The sequence below is a fragment of the Acipenser ruthenus genome, chromosome 5 (genome assembly GCF_902713425.1).
Source record: "Acipenser ruthenus chromosome 5, fAciRut3.2 maternal haplotype, whole genome shotgun sequence".
Classification (NCBI taxonomy): Eukaryota; Metazoa; Chordata; class Actinopteri; order Acipenseriformes; family Acipenseridae; genus Acipenser; species Acipenser ruthenus.
The window spans coordinates 32,229,667-32,248,476 of record NC_081193.1 but is presented as its reverse complement, the minus strand read 5'-3'; the positions used below and the strand labels follow the sequence as shown (position 1 = coordinate 32,248,476).

The following is an 18,810-nucleotide window of genomic DNA, read 5'->3' as shown; positions in this document are numbered from 1 at the left end:
ACCCACTTGTACTGCGCTGCACCGCGGAGGGGGGAGTGTAGATTACAAAGCCACACACCCCGTTGACAATCACTGCTTGCAGTTTCCAATAATGTAATCTTCTTAAAACACTAGGTAGTTTGTTGTAAAATTAATAAAAAGTGCCTAGTCAAAATTCAAGGGGTGATTCTGAGGGTACTAGCTGAAAAGGCATCTCCTGCGCAATTTAATAGGGTAGTATGGTCCTAATCGTAGCGCTGCTGATGTCTGCCAGCAGGCGGAGTTATGTGCGTGGTTGTGCAGTGGTGTGCTTGTTACATGGAGGGCATGTGATGTGACATAATTTCGGGTGGGATTCTAGAACGCCACAGAAGCACTTTCTGCTTGTAAGACATCATATTTTTTACCACGTTGCTGTTTTTGTTGTTAGCAAGGGACGTTTTGCAGTAGGAGACTGGACTATGAGATACTAATGTATTTAGTTATAAGGTGCAGTGTACGGCACCTGTCCTGCCAGCTGTGTGGCTAGAAAGCAAAATATATAATTTTCTTATTTTACAGGAGAGACATTAAATACCTATATGCGACCAAGGCTTTCTCATAACTGGAAAAATATACATTTGTATTTTGTTCTTCCATCTTACAAAAAATAAGCAATACATAACAAATAACATACATATGATGTATGGCCACCCCATCCAAAATGCAATATTTATGTGTGTTAGTTTCAACACAAGCTTACTGAACATTTCTAGTCGTGTTTTCCAAAAACTAATTTTGTTACTGTAGAGACTCCGTTATTTATGACTACCAATCAGATGCCAAAGATGTGAATCGGAAGAGGAGGAAACGGCGGTATCATTCAAGACAAATTTTGTGTCTCATACAACGTGATAATGAGATAATAAAGCACTGAAGGGAGATAAAACGCGTTTATGGAGTATATCAATGCCAAGTTCGTGTCCCAGAAAATCATTAAAACGTGGTGGAGACCTATCTATTCTACATCTCTGCAACAGCCTGAAGTTTTTGCTACTGGATCTTGGGATAACGAGGTATGGACAATCAAATCACGGTCAGTCAATAAGAACAAGATTGTTAGTTACAGTCGAAATTAAGAAAAGCAATTGACTAACTAACTACTTACACGTGTTTTGGCAAATAGCAACCCTGTAACAAATACATTCAAGTTTAACATGTACAATTAATTATAATTATGGGTCTCTAAACCTGCATGAAGTAATTAATTTGTTTAGGACAACAAGTAGGTTTATTCACTACAAACTATTTTAGAAACGCAGCCTATAAATTATCTCTGTTTCTTGTCAGTACAGTATCTGGCCAAATGACAATTCGTAAACGAGCTGACACAAATGGTTTCTGCCTTGTGCAAAATTAGAATTGCCAGTCAAATTGAATTATAAGCTGCTGTATGGAAGATCAGTTGTGAAGAAGTTGTGTAAAGTCAAATCATGAAAAAAGGAAGGAAACGCAATATAATAAACAACCCGGGAGAGCCATGGATCTGGGTTACCCACAGGACAACACAGTTTCCATCTGGTCTGTCGCAGAGCAAGCGGTGCAAGATAAGTATGAAGGAGATCCTCAATTGTTGTGTGAATACAAACACGATGGCGATGTCATGGATCTTCAAGTAAGTGTTCTAGACAGAAATACTTAATTTGTATTGAGTATAAGGGTATATTGAGTATACCCTTGAGCAAGGTACTTTACCTAGATTGCTCCAGTAAAAAAACCCAACTGTATAAATGGGTAATTGTATGTAAAAAAAAAATAATAAATAATAATGTGATATCTGTATAATGTGTAATAATGTATAATGTGATATCTTGTAATAATTGTAAGTCGCCCTGGATAAGGGCATCTGCTAAGAAATAAAAATAATAATAATAACATTGTAATGACCTTAGTGTATCGTTCTAACCCTAGAGGCAACATCTAGTGTGGTAAAAAAAAAATGTTCATTCAGTTTAATTTCTTTTTTAGTTTATGGACCAGGAGAGAATTATTACAGCTTCATCCACAGGGAGTGTGACCATATTTCGTCACTATCCGAACAGCCAGGTAACACAGATTTTTCTGTTCTTCGTTTGCTGATAGTCTTTGGCGGCCAGTCCTACAATCAGTTATAACAGATGAATGAGACTAGTTTTCTGGATATGCGTCCCATGATAAAAGTTTGGTTGTGTACCTTTGGCTTAAACTAACAGAAGGTCTTTTATTTGCTTTATCAACATTTGCAACTGGTACTATAGTAAATCACCTGCATCACCCCTAGGCTCTTTGTATAGTTGTAGACCAAGGGAATACATTGAACACAATATTCATGGGGTCATTCCAGCTCAAGTGGTCCAACTTCTGGGGAGTTGTTCACTCCATATGTGGTTGATGACACATAAACCATAAGCAACATGTGTTTGCTAAATAAGTGCCTTGTAGCTCATGCCCCACAGAGACTCCCAGAAGGTGATAGACCATTTCCATTTTGATTACTTTTCCTTTGTTCTTCATCAGCGAGGCCTAGCTTGTTTTTGGGTCTTTCCAACTATTTTCAATACAGTTTGGCATGTTAGCTTTACCTTGGCACTCTTGGTTCTGTATCCATGATCCTTAGTTACATGGCCAGTGAAAGCTCTCTGTTATTCTGCAATAACATGAAATGATTCAGTTTGGATGAACAACGGTAAGAATGACTGATTACACAAGTCTCTGAGCGGAACATCATACTGTTTTTTTTTTTTTGTTTTTTTTTTTGTTTCCCCCAAATGAAAATTCAGGACTGTAAAAAATTAAATAAAATGTACTTCCTCATCCTTCTCTGATTTTTGGCATTTGGAAGACTGTTCTCTCCTTGTACTGTGTCTTGTAGTTATGTGTAAAAAAAAAAAAAAAGTACCTGCTTTATGCACCTTTCCTAGGACTGGAGACAGAGTGCCCCTGCACTGTGTAGACAGGCACCCAAATCAACAGCACATTGTGGCAACAGGGGGTCAGGATGGCATGCTGTCAGGCAGGGCAATATTCCTTACTCTGTCATGGAAGCATATTCAGCTGAAAGTGAGTGCTGATGAATACCTTAACTATTCTACCTACTTTTTTTTTCATCATGCAGACACCTGTAACATAGTATTTATATCATTGGCTAGGGATATGAATGTTACTAACATTAAAGTTAGTAACTTGAATCTATTTTTTATTTAATGTTTAGGAATGTGTTGTGTGTTCTTTATCATTCTCCGTTCCAGGTTTGCAAATGAATGCTCTTTTTTGTACAGTTCTGATTGTATGCCCCTAAAACAGCCACCTACAAAAAATGCTGTGTTTAATTTCCTAGTGTGGGAGGTCCATTTCCATCCTTCTAGCCCAGAAGGTAAAGAAAACAGTTTGAAGAAAAAAAAACTATTGTGTTAATTTTGACTGTTAACATTGCAGTCTTTCACAATACATATATATATATATAATTTATTTTATTTATTTATTTTTAAGGTGGAAGAAATACTACCATCCCATCACGCAGCACAGTTGCCCCAGCAAGCATTAACCAGTCCTTGATAAGTTCATGGTTAACCTCAGATTCATCAGAAGGACGTCTGGAGACAACCAGCATGCTTCCCAGCCAGACCATGTCCAGTTTGGATGTGCCTGGTGCCAGTGTAAAGAAGGATCAATGCTATTTTTTTTTTTTTTTTTAATAAATAACTTTTTTCTATTTAATTTTTTAAATTTGGTATAAATGGTGTATGATGTTTAAACCTATTAATGTTTTCACATTTTATAACAAAAGAAACTTAATTGAAAAATACTTCTAGTCAATATGTTTGTCATGCAATTCAAGTTTTTGGTTTAGTATTTATATATTTAGCACAAGTGGTTGTTTAATAGTTATTGATGAACATATTTTATATCAACATGTGCCTAGAGAAACTTTCATTTCTATATCTATTTTTGAGAAAGTGTTACTTGCAAGTTTCTATAATTTACCACTATCCTTAATGTGTAAGTATGAAGTACAGTGTCATTGGAACTTGCTATACAGCAGTACAGTTATTTTTGTGTTTAAAAAATTATATCCTTGAAAAAGGAACAAAAAGTTTCACCAAATAGATGTAGAGGCACAGTGGTCAATTTTTAATGAAATATATTACATATAATTGGCCTAGTAAGTGGAGAAAACTATATATGCAGAAGTGAACTGTTTAGAAATAGAAAGCCAATATATATATATATATATAGTAATAGATTTGCAACTCACTTGGGTTCGTTGCCCCTTTAAAAATAGACCCAATACACAGAAATGGATTTTTAAGTGCGGTTGCACAATTTTTAATAAACACAAAAATAAACAAAATACAAAAACAAACACCTAGCTCTTTACGAGCGCTAACTAAACAAACAGGAACCTAAACTATAAATCAGGACAGCTAATCTGTTTACCTGGAACACAAAACAAAATCTTCACCATGAAACAAACCACACAGGTTTACACTACCTTTCTTCACCCAACTGCTCAGACGCAGAGCACCTATCCTGCTTCCTTCTCTCTCAGCAGCCCTGAGCAGACTATCTGCCTCTCTTAAATACCCTGCACCTGGTACTAATTTAACAATGGCTACCAGGTGCAGGGGATAATTAATACTACCACAATTAACAAATTCAATTAAACAATAAAGCAAAACAATCAAACAAAACAAACCCACACATTTTACTGTGGGGATGACTCCAATCCCATCCCCACTGTGTTACCAATATATATATATATATATATATATATATATATATATATATATATATATATATATATATATAATTTTACTAAGGGATGTTTACATGGTAATATATGGTCTGAACTCAAACTGGATTTTAAAAAGAGCCCAGGTATATAACACACAAACAAGACCTTCTGGACCAGCAATTATGTCCCCTGCTGAGAATGACCACCTGCATGTGTACAGGAAAGGTTTTCATTCCATTAATATTCATGTGATCTGGGGTGCCAAAATGTCTGTGTTAGAATGCTGTCATTCGATACCCTGGGAGTACACACGACCGCTTCATTAGGGCGAATTGTGATTTCACAGATAGCTTTAGTGACATTGGTGATAGATGGCTTTGGGAGGCAGCGGGTAATTTAATAATAATAATATAATTTGTTACCTTATATATTAGATGGATAACAAGACGTGGTTACTTACTCAGAAACGGTGCTAAAGATAACAGTCTGTGGGAGGATAACAGGGCAGCAGTGTGGAGTAGTGGTTAGGGCTCTGGACTCTTGACCAGAGGGTTGTGGGGTTCAACCCCAGGTGGTGTACCAATGAGCAAGGTATTTTACCTAGATTGCAAGGTACTTTACCTAGTAAAAACCCAACTGTATAAATGGGTAATTGTAAAAAAAAAATAATGTGATATCTTGTAACAATTGTAAGCCACCCTGGATAAGGGTGTCTGTTAAGAAATAAATAATAACAGGAGGTGCTATGCTTTCGTTTCTTCTGGTTGTGTCCAATAGCCCTCAATACCTGCTACTTCACCAATAATATTAAGGACTATATTCTGGTTTTCCCACTGCCTGTGTTTTGCTTTCCACCTTCTTTTTTGCCTCTTTTTTATTTAGTTCTGCAGGCTAAATCTATCAATTTCTTTCGTACTTCTGCTGCCGTTCTCAACCCCAAAACACTTTTTTTTTTCTTTTCTTTCATGGTAGGGTTCCCAACTACTTGCCAAATATAACCGATTTTATACGTTCTATAATTGTTTTTATTTCTTCTTTAGAAAAAATGACTTTTCTTCACACGGGCCATTGTAAGTTATTGCAACTGTGCTTTAAAGTCGATTGCTGAGTGACTGATTTTTCAGAGCGCAAATCGCTAAACGGGATCGCAAGCATTGCACGTCTCTGCGAGCTCGTAAATAGCTCCATAGCAAATCGCAATTCTTTATGAAACGGGATCCAGAGGTTAGCAGGTAACAAGGATGAGCACCCATTTCCCTGAAGGAAGTGGGCGTGGTCAGGAGAATGATGAACACTGAAATTGCAAACCTCAGCTATAAATGCAGACCTTGTATTGAATGAGCAGTCATCGAATTGAATGGGCAGACCTTGAACTGAATGTTGAGTACTCAAATTGAATTTCAAATTGAATTTCAATTTGAGGTATGCTTATATTTAATAATTGATGCTTGGACATTTTAATATTCGCTGCTTGTATTTAATAGTTAATGCTCGCACATTTTAATACAGTATTCGATGCTTGCACATCCTTTATTTAATTTGTGTTACTTTCACCTCCCAGCAGATTTACTGCTGGATTGCTGAGCTTGCTGGGAAATGGGGAAAAAGCTCCCACATCCGGGCAATCACAGTGACAGACAAGAGCGATCCGGCGACACGGGGACCAAAAAAAAAAAAAAAAAAAAAAAAGAAAGGAATAACAACGCTAAAACAAAGAGTACACTCTAATACAGTATTTGGAGCACAGTTCGTTATAAACAGTTGTAACCACTTTGTGTAGGAATAGAGTACCCCTCTAAGCTGGACCCCTGGGAAACTCGGTGAGTGTTGGTATTCTTTGTGAAGTATCGGCTTGCACAGGCCCGGTTGTCTGTTGTGGTGGAAGTAGCAGCGCTTTGCGACTCTGTGAAGCTGTGGGATTGGGATCGGGATCTTCTGGGGGTTTCCACGGGGTAACTGCATCGAGGACGCAGGGGGCACATGGTATGTTATTGTTGTTTGTGGGGAGGGGCGACTCAAGTGTGGGGCATGTCATTTTTGTTTTAACGAAAGTATATGTTGGTGGGTTCTCTTATATTACTGGCCACACCTTAGCCAGGCCCAGAGAGGCCTAGGATAAGATGGAGAAGCCTGGGAATGTCCTGAGGCCGACCTGCTCGGAGAGCAGGCAGAGTATTTTTGGTCAATAGAGTTTAGAGTTTATTGATATCGAAGCAACTGGTTTTGACAGCAGTAAACGTACAATGTATGTAATCAGTCCACTTGTCCGTGTTGTGTATAGAGCGTTCATTAAAGACACGTTTGGTGACAATTTTTTGTGATAGTTTTATTTTGCGTTTAATGACATGTTTGTTATTTGTGTGTCAAACATTCTGGCGGTCCGGTTCTGTATTACATTTGCTCTCCGGGAAGTGTTTGTATTGTGACCGTTGAAGGAGAGGGGTATGTTTTGATGGCAACAGTTGCTTTTCATGCTCCCTACTTAACACCACCTGTAGTATTTCTTTCACTGTTATGATAATAAATGAAAAATCTGTTTAAAAAAAAAAAAGTGTATTTCCATCTCGGAAGTTGTTGACGCTGCATTATTAACCTATTGATTCATCACTGTACATTTTCATTTTCTCTGTCAATTTTTCCCCAGGATCAGCAATTTATTTGGAAACGTTTTTGTTTTAATGACGTTTTGTTGCAGTGCAGTCTCAACTGTGTATTTGGCATGAATTTGAAATACCCATAAATAATAATACATGGTCTCAAGATTATATCAAATGCCCACTGAGCACTTCACAGCAAGCATGTGCTCGCTCATTAACATTGAGTAAGTCATCAAAAACGGTTCTAGAATCCCAACTAAACTGTCAAAAGGATTCTTTGCTGCTTTTGAATTATTCTTCCACAACAGCATTGCAAAATTAAAACAGGCCTTATACTAGCCCTCTCGTATATGTACAGCATGTGTGTAATTTGGTATTACAGCATTTGTTTTTATTTCAGATGTAACTTTTTCTGGAACACCAAATGTGAAGAATAACACGTTGCCAAGAGAAATTGTGATTTTTGTGACCATCAGCGACGTTCAGTTGCTGACTGTGTGGAGGTCCCTTGGCTGAGGTTGCTCACATACATGTTTTTTCATGAAGAGAGGGGAGAAACCCGAAGGACACAGACAGATGAGGCCGAAAACCTTCCCTGCGAGCAACTACACTGGCAACAGTCGGCAAATGTTGCAGGAGATCCGGGAGAGCCTGCGCAACCTGTCTAGGCCGTCCGATTCTGCCAAAACAGAGCAGGGCTCTGGTAAAGGAGTGACTGAGGACCCCAGGCAGCAGGGCAGGAACAGCAACCCCAAGTTTGTCACCTACCACAAAGCCCTTCAGGAGATCCGCAACTCACTCCTTCCCTTTGCGAATGAGACCAGCTCCTCTGGAAGAGGAGGCTCAGAAGTCAACAGACAGATGCTACAGGATTTGCAAGCGGCTGGGTTTGAGGAAGTGAGTCCTATTTCATTATAATATTTTTTTATTGGATTACAAGTGTGTGTGTGTTTTTTTTTATATAAATAAGTAGTGCTGTCTTTTTAAATATTCCTGATGACAGGGATATATGAAAGTACTGCGTATGTATTAGCAACTTACATTTATTAGTTACAAGCTGTTGAAGGTATCGGTATCTAGGTCATGGTCAACCTCTGACCAGAATTTGATGTGACATTTTTATTGGAGACTTTCTGTAAAAGTACAGTGACTCAAAGTATTCAACCGCCACTGCTGGTTTGTGGTGCCTGGGATGGGACATTTATTGGACATGTTACCCCAATTGGACCACTTGCTTATTAAATGTAATGGTATCCTGAAGCATAATTCCCCCTGTTATGTATACCCTTAGATTCTGATACTTGTTAAGTGCACAAAAATAACATTTAATGTGATACCTGCCTTGGCTAAATCCTAAAAGGTGTTTATTTTTTATGCCCCACTGAGTGTGCATATCCCAGGCAGTGGGGCTACAGTGAAGCCAGCCAAACAAACAACTCTATGTATGCCTAGAGAGCCATTTGTGAATATGTATTTGTTAACTCTTATTCTTATGTATGTGTGATGTTATCTATGTGTGAATTTCTTACCTAGTTACATTTATAGTTTTTATTTTCAGGAGATGGTCATTCTCGCTTTGAAACAAACCAATAGTCGAAGTTTGGAGGCAGCCATTGAATACATCAGTAAAATGAGCTACCAGGACCCTTGGAGGGAGCAGATGGTGGCTGCTGCTGCAAGGCCAGTCAATGCAGGGATGAAAGCGCCAGGTAGGTTATCACTTCCCAGATCAAGGAGCACAGTGTTTGTATACTTGATGTCTACTGTGACAGAGTAAAGGAAGCATGAACTTTTGATAACCTACAAATTACCATCTATTTTGAAATTCATACTGTGCTCAGTAGTCCACAAAGCTGACTTTTTCTGTAATTTATTAAACTATTTATTTACTTGTGTAAGGCAACCTTTCTAGGTTCAGAATTTGCAGGTCAGTTTTTATACAAACATAACTCAGGTTTGAGTACGTTGCTAGTCCCAAGTTTCTATTAGTAAAATGGCACATCATTTTTTTAAATGTAATCCCTAAACAGGTTCAGGCCATGTTCAGCAGCCGATCAACCGCAAGCAGAGCTGGAAGGGTTCAAAGGAGTCTTTGGTTCAGAGACACGGGCCTCCCCTAGTGGAAGGAGTGATGTACTGCTCTGATAGCCCCGGTCCACCATCTGAAATGGGCGTACGGCCCCTGTCAGGCTCAGGCCTAACAGCTTTCTCCCAGGTTCACCAGGGAAACGGGCAGCGTGTCAACCCTCCCCCGCCTCCACAAGTGCGGAGCGTTACACCTCCTCCTCCCCCACCCAGGGGTACCACACCACCCCCACCTTCCTGGGACACCAACCCCTCGACCAAACGCTTTTCAGGCAACATGGAGTACCTGGTGCCTCGCATCTCTCCAGGCCCCCAGGGGGCCTGGCCGGAGGGCTACCCAGCTCCACCTCCACCAGGTCAGCGAGGCATTAGCTCTGTGCCCTTGGGCTGGCAGCCTATCATCATGCAGAGCTCCGGGGGAACCAAGTTCAGCTTTCCACCTGGCTGGTCTCAGAATGGGACAGGCCAGCCAGACTTCCTAGGCCCCCCACCACCTTACTCTATGTCCCAGGCCAGCCGACAGAGCCCCCCCGCCTCACAAATGCAGGCTGGAGGACCAGCCTCCTCGCCCACCTATGCCAATGGTAACAACCTCCCCCAGTCAATGATGGTGCCCAGCAGGAACAGTCACAATGTGGACCTTTACATTGCCGGTATCCCCTCCTCATGGCCCCAGCCTCCTCCCCCCAGCCAGCCTCAAGCCTCCACAGGTAATGGTGGGCATGAAATTCCTACCTCCTGGCAACAAAAACTTCCTGTGCGCTCCAACTCCTTTACAAACCCCCAGCTGAGTGGCCGTCAGAGCCATCCAGCCAGCTCCCAACCCTCAGCCACCACTGTGACTGCCGTCACCCAGGCGCCCATCCTCAAACCTGTCAAGAGCATGCGCGTACAAAAGCCTGAGCTACAGACGGCCGTGGCACCCACTCACCCTCCCTGGATGCAGCAGCCACCCCCTCCATCTGGCTCATACCAGGAGGCTCCTCCTTCCATGGGTCAGTCTCCTGTGGTTGCCGAAGTCCCCAGTTACCAGGGCCCCCCACCGCCCTACCCCAAACATCTACTCCAGCAGCCCAATCAGCCCTATGACTCCTCTGCTAAGTTAGGCAGCAGTAAAGAGGACCAGGGTGGCAGAGCTGGAAGAAAGGAACAAGAGGATAGCAGCAGTGGGAGTGCTAATGACAGGGCAGAGGTCACCGAAGGAGCAGTAGGGATGTCTGCCGGATCAGTAGACAAGGAGAAGAAGCAGATCACTACATCGCCGGTGCCAGTCAGGAGAAACAAGAAGGATGAGTCGCGCATTCAGATCTACTCCCCGCAGGCCTTCAAGTTCTTTATGGAGCAGCATGTGGAGAACATCCTAAAGAATAACCAACAGAGATTACGACGCAAAAATCAGCTTGAGAACGAGATGCAGCGGGTAAGAATTTTATTTATTTATTTATTTTTTTATAATTGTTTTGATCTTAAAGATGTACATAGGAAGATGACGTTTCCTTAATTGTTAGGAACTTGTTGAAGGGGTGGGGTGCAGTCTATGGTCAGTGTATGCTCTTCTTATTTGCTCTTTGATAAATGCAGGATATTGTGAGCAGCAGGACATGTGCAAATCAAAGGCAGTGAGGGAAAATGCCTTTCTCAAATTTATTTGAAACTTTATACAAAATCTGGAATGTTCTATTCAGAACCTGGACATATACACAGTACGCAGGACCCCCCCCCCCCCCCCCCCCCCCTCACTTGCAATGAGATGTTTACAATTTGGCTATTCTGCCAAATATTAAAGAATAAGTAGCTTTCAAGAGATATCAATGATAACTCAGTATTAGAGCAACAGAACCACTCGCATTGATTTCAAACATCATAAAAGAGGACATACTTTGTGTGTGTTAGTCACATCATGTAGAACAGTTGCGACAGTTTCAAACTGACTGTTTCCATTGACTCCTCATTTTCTAAAGGCTGGATGAGAATCTTTAGAATTCTTGGTTAAGCTAGCTTTTTTACTACCACAACATAAAGCTAAGAGCTTTATTTAGCACAAGTATGAGCATCTAAGGGTGGGTGTGTGTGTGTGTGTGTGTGTGTGTGTGTGTCTATATATATATATATATATATGTATGTTGTCTGTATCACACAATTTTTCTAGGGAGGCACTTATCTAAAGGTATTTGAATCTCAGGTTTTAGGGAGATGCCCTCTCTCTGTACGTCCGTCCGTAAGTCCTTATACAGTTGTGATAGTTTGATTAGGAAATTAATTTGTCTGTCATTTTTTACAGTGGAAGTCATGGGGATCCATTTTTTCATTTGTTTGAAAAAACAAGTCCTATTTGATGTCTTAACAATCTTGTTGAGCGATGTTTATCATAGGTTTTTTTTGTTGTTGTTTTTTTTCATGCACACACATGGTTATCTCTCGGAATGGCACAGCCTTGTGGGCCACATGAAAATATGTTCTGTGTCATCTTCGCTGTATCTTCTCTTCAGCGTGCTCCTTAAATGTAAGCCTTTTTCTTAAAGCACTGTCTCCAGGTGTGTTTTTTTCTGTCTCTGAGCTATTCTTCCTCTTTCTCTTCACTCTCACTAACAGCTGGTTTAGATCGTAAAGGTGTCCTGAAGCGCTGTGACCTGAATAGCATCCACAATTCTCTGGGCAAGTAATCTGCTGTTGCCATGAGCCTGTTTTATTAACCGCATGAAACCTGCTCCCTGCCTTTGCATGGTCGCATACACTACCAAAGGAATAGCTTGTCTCGGAGGGAGAATGGTTGTATCTCTTGCACCATATATGTTTGCACAATGCACATAACCTGTAATTTGTATCTGGTTTAGTACCTTCTAATCGACTAGTCTTGCAATCCTTGCGTGTGTATTTATGAACCGTGATATTTTCTTTACATGATATTAGGGCTGGGTATTTCGCAGTGTCTTCGCGATACAATACGTATCACGATACAATACGTATCACGATACAAGGGTAACGATACAGTAAATTTAGCATGAAACATATAAATCACACAGTTGTCTCATTTGCTTGTGCAAGCGTTTGCAATAACACTGGTAAAGCACTTTTGGTCAAATAAGCTTCACAGCCTGTTTTGCTTTTGTTTCCTGTTTATTCTTTAAAATACATTTCTTTAAAACAAAATTACAAATCAAGGCTCCAGACAGTTTTTGCCTTAGGAGCAAATGGCTCCTAGGCCAAAAACAATTGGTCCCCAAATCCTGGAGCCAGTTGGTTGCTACCACGTTCAACTGCTTAAAATACAACAACTTGTTAAGACACTAAAGAGATACTAAAACAGTAACTAAATTGTCTGTACTCACTTGTTTGTTGCCACATTCTGCTGAATGGTTATTATGCAGCTGATGATTGCAATGAACTCTGCATGATTATTTTAAATATTTTGCAAGTGTTGTCTAGAATTGGTGACTGCACCTCCTAATTGTGTACAGTTGTAACATAGGAAATAGCATGCTGCAGCTCCCATGCTCAATGTTAGAAAGGCCTGATCTGACAGCATGTAACACAGACAGTTCTTATGATTACATTACCATTTATTTTTCAGTAAAAATATGTTTAAATTGCAGTGAGTTGGTTGTGCTATTACAACATTAAATACACGATTTGTACAAGTGTCACAAGTCCTGGTTTGAGTGCACGTCTCACAGTGGGGATGTGGTAAAAGCACAGAGACGTGCTAACAGGGATGCACAGGTAACGATTTGCTAGCATGCACAGATGTTGCAGATAGTTTTGAACGATTTAATGTTTCTAGTGTAGCTTGTGCATATCAAGTTATACCTTCATGATCTGATGCCGTCTGTAACTGATGGCGATGATGTGATGTCGATCTGATGGTGTCGTGGATTGGTTGTATTCCCTGAATACTTGATTCGAGCCTTACACATTTTACACACAGCGTGACTCTTATTAAGAATATAAGGTGAGTCCACACTGGATTTGAAACTGGCCAGAGCCGGTCAAATTTTGCCATCACCCTGATGAGATTATCAACATTAAATACCCGCCTCCGCTCGGCTTCTGTTTTGCTCAGCTGGCAGCGGACTTGACAAAAACACCCTTAACACGGTGATTGGTAGGTGAGGCTGCTAGAGTACATGCTAATAAATAATATTCTCTCATTGTCAGTGTAGACACAAATTAATGCATGCTGAATGTTAGCAGATCATTTTTTTTTTTTTTATAGTGTATAGATTACAGGGGTCACTGTATTGTCATGTGGGGTGGATTATGTTTCCATTAACATAATGTAAATAATTTAATATTGATATAATAGAATGTGAACATGCAGTTTTAAATTAAACGTGTGTCTTCTGTAGCTGTATATTATGCATACCCTCCTGTGACTTCACATATACTGTAGTCCCACTTAAACTATCACAACATTAATTGGTATGGGCTTGTCTTGGGTAAATTTAAGATATTTATGTATATTGTGCTTTAAAGAATCTTCTCTAAGTCACATATCTGTTAACACTAATTTTAACCCTTTAACAAACCAAGGATGTCCTAATCACCCTGAATAATCTGAAAGGCTGTTAGTACATGTTAACTATATTGTCTTGCTTACCGTAGAAGCCAGTGTAATTTATGTCTCCAAAAAGCATGCAAAACGGCATTTGTCCTTGCATTGGGGAATGAGAAACAAGACTATTTCATTAAGATTGTGCTGCTGCAGATTCCTAACAGTCTTTGCTTCTTGTGTTATTTAGGTGGGTCTCTCTGAAGATGCTCAGGAGCAGATGCGGATGATGCTGTGCCAGAAGGAGTCCAATTACATACGGCTAAAAAGAGCCAAGATGGACAAGTGCATGTTCGTGAAGATCAAGACCCTGGGCATTGGGGCCTTTGGGGAGGTGTGCCTAGCCAAGAAGGTTGACACCAACGCTCTGTATGCCATGAAGACCCTGCGCAAGAAGGACGTGCTGCTGAGGAACCAGGTGGCCCATGTAAAGGCAGAGCGGGACATCTTGGCCGAGGCTGATAATGAGTGGGTAGTGCGTCTCTACTACTCCTTCCAGGATAAAGACAATCTTTACTTTGTCATGGACTACATCCCCGGCGGGGACATGATGAGCCTGCTGATTCGCATGGGCATCTTTCCTGAGGAGTTGGCTCTGTTCTACATTGCTGAGCTCACCTGTGCAGTGGAGAGCGTGCACAAGATGGGCTTCATCCACCGCGACATCAAGCCAGACAACATTCTCATCGACCGAGATGGACACATCAAGCTCACTGACTTTGGCCTCTGCACAGGATTCCGCTGGACCCATGACTCCAAGTACTACCAGAGCGGTAAATTTTCCATTTTCAATTTGTTTTATTGGTTTGTTTAGTTGAGTATGGTCTTGAATACAAAAACCAAGGTATATTCTACATATATTAATGTTACTGGTTTGTTTGGATGCTAGCCAACTAAAACATTATTATAGGTGGCCAAAAGTCTATTTCCAATTTCCAGAAATCGAATAAGGAAGTGATTGGGTACATATTGGTAAAACCCTTGTTACAAGGGTGATTCATTAAATCTTGTCAATTTAAATCTGTGAAACTAGGTGTATCCTCCAATAGATTACATTTGTGTTTCATGTAATCATTGCATTTGTGTGCTGCCTTTTCCTAATCTCACAAGGCCACAACCAATGAACTGTAGTTCCCCTCTGCTCTCTTCTAAGGTGACCATGTGCGACAGAATAGTATGGACTTCAGTAAAGAATGGGAAGACCCAACAAACTGCCGCTGCGAGGACAGACTCAAACCTCTGGAGCGACGAGCAGCCCGACAGCACCAGCGATGTCTAGCACACTCCTTAGTCGGGACACCAAACTACATTGCACCAGAGGTCTTGTTGAGGACAGGTAAATTATCGAAAATGTGAGGCTGGGCTTTCAGAATATGTGCAATCATGAAGTCTATCGAGTTTAAATGGGATTGCATGTTTTTGAAAGTCAATTTTTCTGGGGTTGAAGTTGCTTCAGAATGTCCACAAGGAACACTTTGTAACAAATATAAATAAAAGATGTTATATTTTTTTCAGGCTACACCCAGCTGTGTGATTGGTGGAGTGTTGGTGTCATTCTTTATGAGATGTTAGTGGGACAACCCCCATTCCTGGCATCAACTCCATTGAAAACACAACTAAAGGTAACAGAAACATACAAATTATTGGACAGTTGAGCTTACCTTGTCATTCACAGCAAAATCCTGGAGTATATGAGTCTGGAATAATGTGCACTGTAGTATTCCAAGATAAATAATACATAGTTCAGTCCTAAATCCCAATATCACACTGTCTTCTTTGCCTTCACAATGAACGCTTTTGTATTTTGTTGTTTGCAGGTGATCAACTGGCAAGCAACCCTTCACATCCCTTCTCAGGCCAAGCTGAGCCCAGAGGCGTCAGACTTGATCATCAAGCTGTGCCGGGGACCCGAGGACCGTCTGGGAAAGAATGGGGCCGATGAGATCAAAGTCCAACCTTTCTTCAAGACCATTGACTTCTCCACCGACCTGCGCCAACAGGAGCGGCCTGCTCCCTACATACCCAAGATCACACACTCCACGGACACCTCCAACTTTGACCCTGTGGACCCAGACAAGCTGTGGAGCAGCAGCGACGATGGCGAGGGCAATCTGAACGACACTCTGAATGGCTGGTACAAGAACGGCAAGCACCCAGAGCACGCCTTCTATGAGTTCACCTTCCGACGCTTTTTTGATGACAATGGACACCCCTACAGCTATCCCAAACCCATAGAGTATGACGGATATGACCCAGAGGACCCTGACTCCGAGCACAGAGGGGAGGATGGATTCAGCCAGGCAGGACATGCTGGACAGAGCCGGAATTTAGTATATGTATAGATTAAGTGAAAGCTACCCTGCACAAACACACACACACACATCCACACACACACACATTGCCAGCGCCTTCTGTGTCTGTTAGCAAAGGAGGAGGGTGGAAATTCCTTAATAGGCTCGTAGAGAGGTTGCATCACCTAATGAAGCATTACACTTATGTGGCACTATCTGCAACTGTTGACCAGACCTGGCTTTTTGGGGAACCTAGGCCGGGATGTCGGAAACTGATTGAAGCACTATAGAGAAGGCTGCATGAACTGGCTTCTGCTTGTGTTGTAGCTGTATATTTAAAAGGGGGGGTGGGGTGTGCACAGGCGCTTGTTATGGTCCTCGAACTTGCTGTTTGAACACAGATGTTCTAATAATAGTGTAAAGGCAACTAATGCTAAAAAAAAGTATATACAGTAATCCCTCGCATATCCGACTGCGGTGGGACCAGAGTAACGGCGGATATGTAAAAAGTCGAATGAATGAATCCTGTTTTAAATACCATATACACAGCTGTAACAATTACTGTATTCACACAATTGTTTTGAGATTTAGCTTTTATTAGGGAGCTCCCCTAAATCCCTTGTTTAGAAAGATACTTGTGACAGAGTAGCCATGTGGTTGTGTGCATTCGCTGCTGAGTGACAGGCAGGAGATCAAGACAGAGGTTGAAGTTGATACGCCCTGCAGGCAAACAGGATTTATTTACATATCGACACGCTGAAAAGCTCCCGTGACTCTACCAGCAATGGCAGCACACGGAGCAGATACAACAGTGTACGAAAACTTTGGTAGGATCTACAATCTCTGAACTAATCTTCTCTGTTCAATAACGAACTAACGATGCTGAAGAGGTTGATCATGCCAGATAAACGGTAAGGGCGGATACGTGTCTGATTACTATACTTTATATGAATCACTGTTTTACAGAATAGAAACCCCTTTCAGACTTAATTTATTTAAATATTATAAACTGATGGTATTGGAAGCATATTCAGGATGAACACTAAAGATTTGACTCCATTTAAGATGTTTTTTCCTTTGCAAAAGTACTTAAATTATATTTACATCAACTGGCAATGTCTTATGTGTTTCTCACACTGGAAGTCGGTGGGGTTAATTTGAGAAGTAGTTCCCAATGGATTTTGTTAATATGAAGTAAATGGACATGACAGTGCCTTTCAGATTTAAATTTGTTTGCTTTTACCAAATGTATGAAAATGTGAATCACCCCTGGCATGTGTTGTTCCACACACTTTCCTTAGGTAGGTAAGATTTAGGAGTCGTTACTAGCAGTTCATTTTATTTTATTTTATTTTTTTTATTTATGCATATAAATGTATTTATAAATGATGTTGTATAAAGAGTTTAATCTGAATGTAAATACCTTTCTTACTTATCCTGTTAGTTTCAGTGACAAGCAATTTTAGGGCAGGCCCGTTTTTCTTTTCATTTTCTTAATCTAGCTTCTTATTCTAGCTCACTAGACAAAATCATCGAGTCAGTGTGTATGGTTCTGGATCATGTGAGAGTCATATGTCATATGTCATTCCAGTTTGGCCATCCCTCTTGATGTCAACCACGGAATGTGCCTTCTACAATACAGACAAAGTACTAAAAAATACTCCATATACCCTCCCTATGTTGGGAAACACAGAATGGACATTGTTCTCTGGAGCTGGGAGCAGGAGCCGTTTGCTGTTCAGTGAAAAGTGGGCATTAGCAAATACAGGCCAAATGTATTTGGACCTATTTAAACCAAAACTCAAGCTTAGCTAAACATATGACACTACATTTCACAAGACTGAATTAAAAATGTTTTTCATTTGGCTTAATTCTTTCAATCGTTCTGCCAGTTTGAATGTAGCTCTGGAGTCTGATAAATGGTGTGTGTTTGTTTTTAGAGTAATCATGATCTCGGAATCGGTTCTTTGTGTAACATTTCTGATGGGTGGGGGGGCGGAATAAAAAACCTTAAAGCACAATTTTTGCATTCAGTGTTGTTATTACCTCTTTGTCTTAGAATAAAAAATGCAATGCTACTCAGTAGAGCCCCTTTGGTTGCAAAAAACTTGAATGTTAAGTTAAAATATGGCAGCCTACTGATAAAGTAACACATACACCCTTTAAAAGCAAGATAAAAGCAGGCTTAGAAGCAACTCCCCCAAGTATTTTATTCAGTGACCTATTGAGAGTATGAGCTGTGTTTAAAATTTCAATTGGGTGACAGATTTGTTACTAATTCCCTTGCAGTTAATAGGAGGAGAGGGGTCACACATTTTAAAGTATTAGCATTGTCACATCAGTCATTTGGTAACAAATTGCCCCCAAAATTTTGCATTTAAAACTCTTATCTCTACAATTTGCACCGAACTCAGTGCTTAGGGTTGTTCCAAGCAAAAAATAAATAAATAACTAACATTTACATTTTCAGCCTGATCAGTTATATAGAATGTTCAAAAATTTGGTTGATGGGGGGGAATGGCCCTATCTTGTTTGCAAATGACAAAAGCATAAAGA

At 40.6% G+C, this 18,810-nt stretch overlaps 2 protein-coding genes across 8 annotated transcripts; both read left to right on the top strand.

Moving 5' to 3' along the window:
- Window positions 1-149: 149 nt before the first annotated feature.
- On the top strand, window positions 150-3,411 carry LOC117403363 (nucleoporin Nup43-like). The gene is made up of 4 exons (XM_034005456.3): window positions 150-1,633; window positions 1,987-2,064; window positions 2,919-3,057; window positions 3,335-3,411. The coding sequence occupies exons 1-4, from the start codon at window positions 1,499-1,501 to the stop codon at window positions 3,409-3,411; spliced, it is 429 nt and encodes a 142-aa protein (XP_033861347.3). The 5' UTR covers window positions 150-1,498.
- Window positions 3,412-5,861: 2,450 nt separating this feature from the next.
- Window positions 5,862-18,275, top strand: LOC117403262 (serine/threonine-protein kinase LATS1-like). 7 transcript variants are annotated; one of them, XM_059024001.1, is made up of 9 exons: window positions 5,871-6,154; window positions 6,297-6,552; window positions 7,730-8,226; window positions 8,888-9,038; window positions 9,360-10,834; window positions 14,154-14,736; window positions 15,117-15,299; window positions 15,479-15,585; window positions 15,781-18,275. In XM_059024001.1, the coding sequence occupies exons 3-9, from the start codon at window positions 7,870-7,872 to the stop codon at window positions 16,303-16,305; spliced, it is 3,381 nt and encodes a 1,126-aa protein (XP_058879984.1). In that variant the 5' UTR covers window positions 5,871-6,154; window positions 6,297-6,552; window positions 7,730-7,869; the 3' UTR covers window positions 16,306-18,275. The 7 variants fall into 7 exon arrangements, 5 of the variants coding, with proteins under 5 accessions (XP_058879986.1, XP_058879984.1, XP_058879985.1 ...); XM_059024002.1 differs by having other exon boundaries at window positions 6,294-6,552; XM_034005281.3 differs by having other exon boundaries at window positions 5,871-6,715.
- Window positions 18,276-18,810: the final 535 nt, after the last annotated feature.

Bases quoted from the DNA above. Each gene is read 5' to 3' on its own strand.
- LOC117403363 (XM_034005456.3), top strand. From the start codon at position 1,499: ATGGATCTGGGTTACCCACAGGACAACACAGTTTCCATCTGGTCTGTC. The intron at 1,634-1,986 runs GTAAGTGTTCTA...TTTCTTTTTTAG, and splicing joins GCGATGTCATGGATCTTCAA to TTTATGGACCAGGAGAGAAT. The intron at 3,058-3,334 runs GTGAGTGCTGAT...TTAATTTCCTAG, and splicing joins GGAAGCATATTCAGCTGAAA to TGTGGGAGGTCCATTTCCAT.
- LOC117403262 (XM_059024001.1), top strand. From the start codon at position 7,870: ATGAAGAGAGGGGAGAAACCCGAAGGACACAGACAGATGAGGCCGAAA. The intron at 9,039-9,359 runs GTAGGTTATCAC...ATCCCTAAACAG, and splicing joins TGCAGGGATGAAAGCGCCAG to GTTCAGGCCATGTTCAGCAG. The intron at 15,586-15,780 runs GTAACAGAAACA...TGTTGTTTGCAG, and splicing joins CATTGAAAACACAACTAAAG to GTGATCAACTGGCAAGCAAC.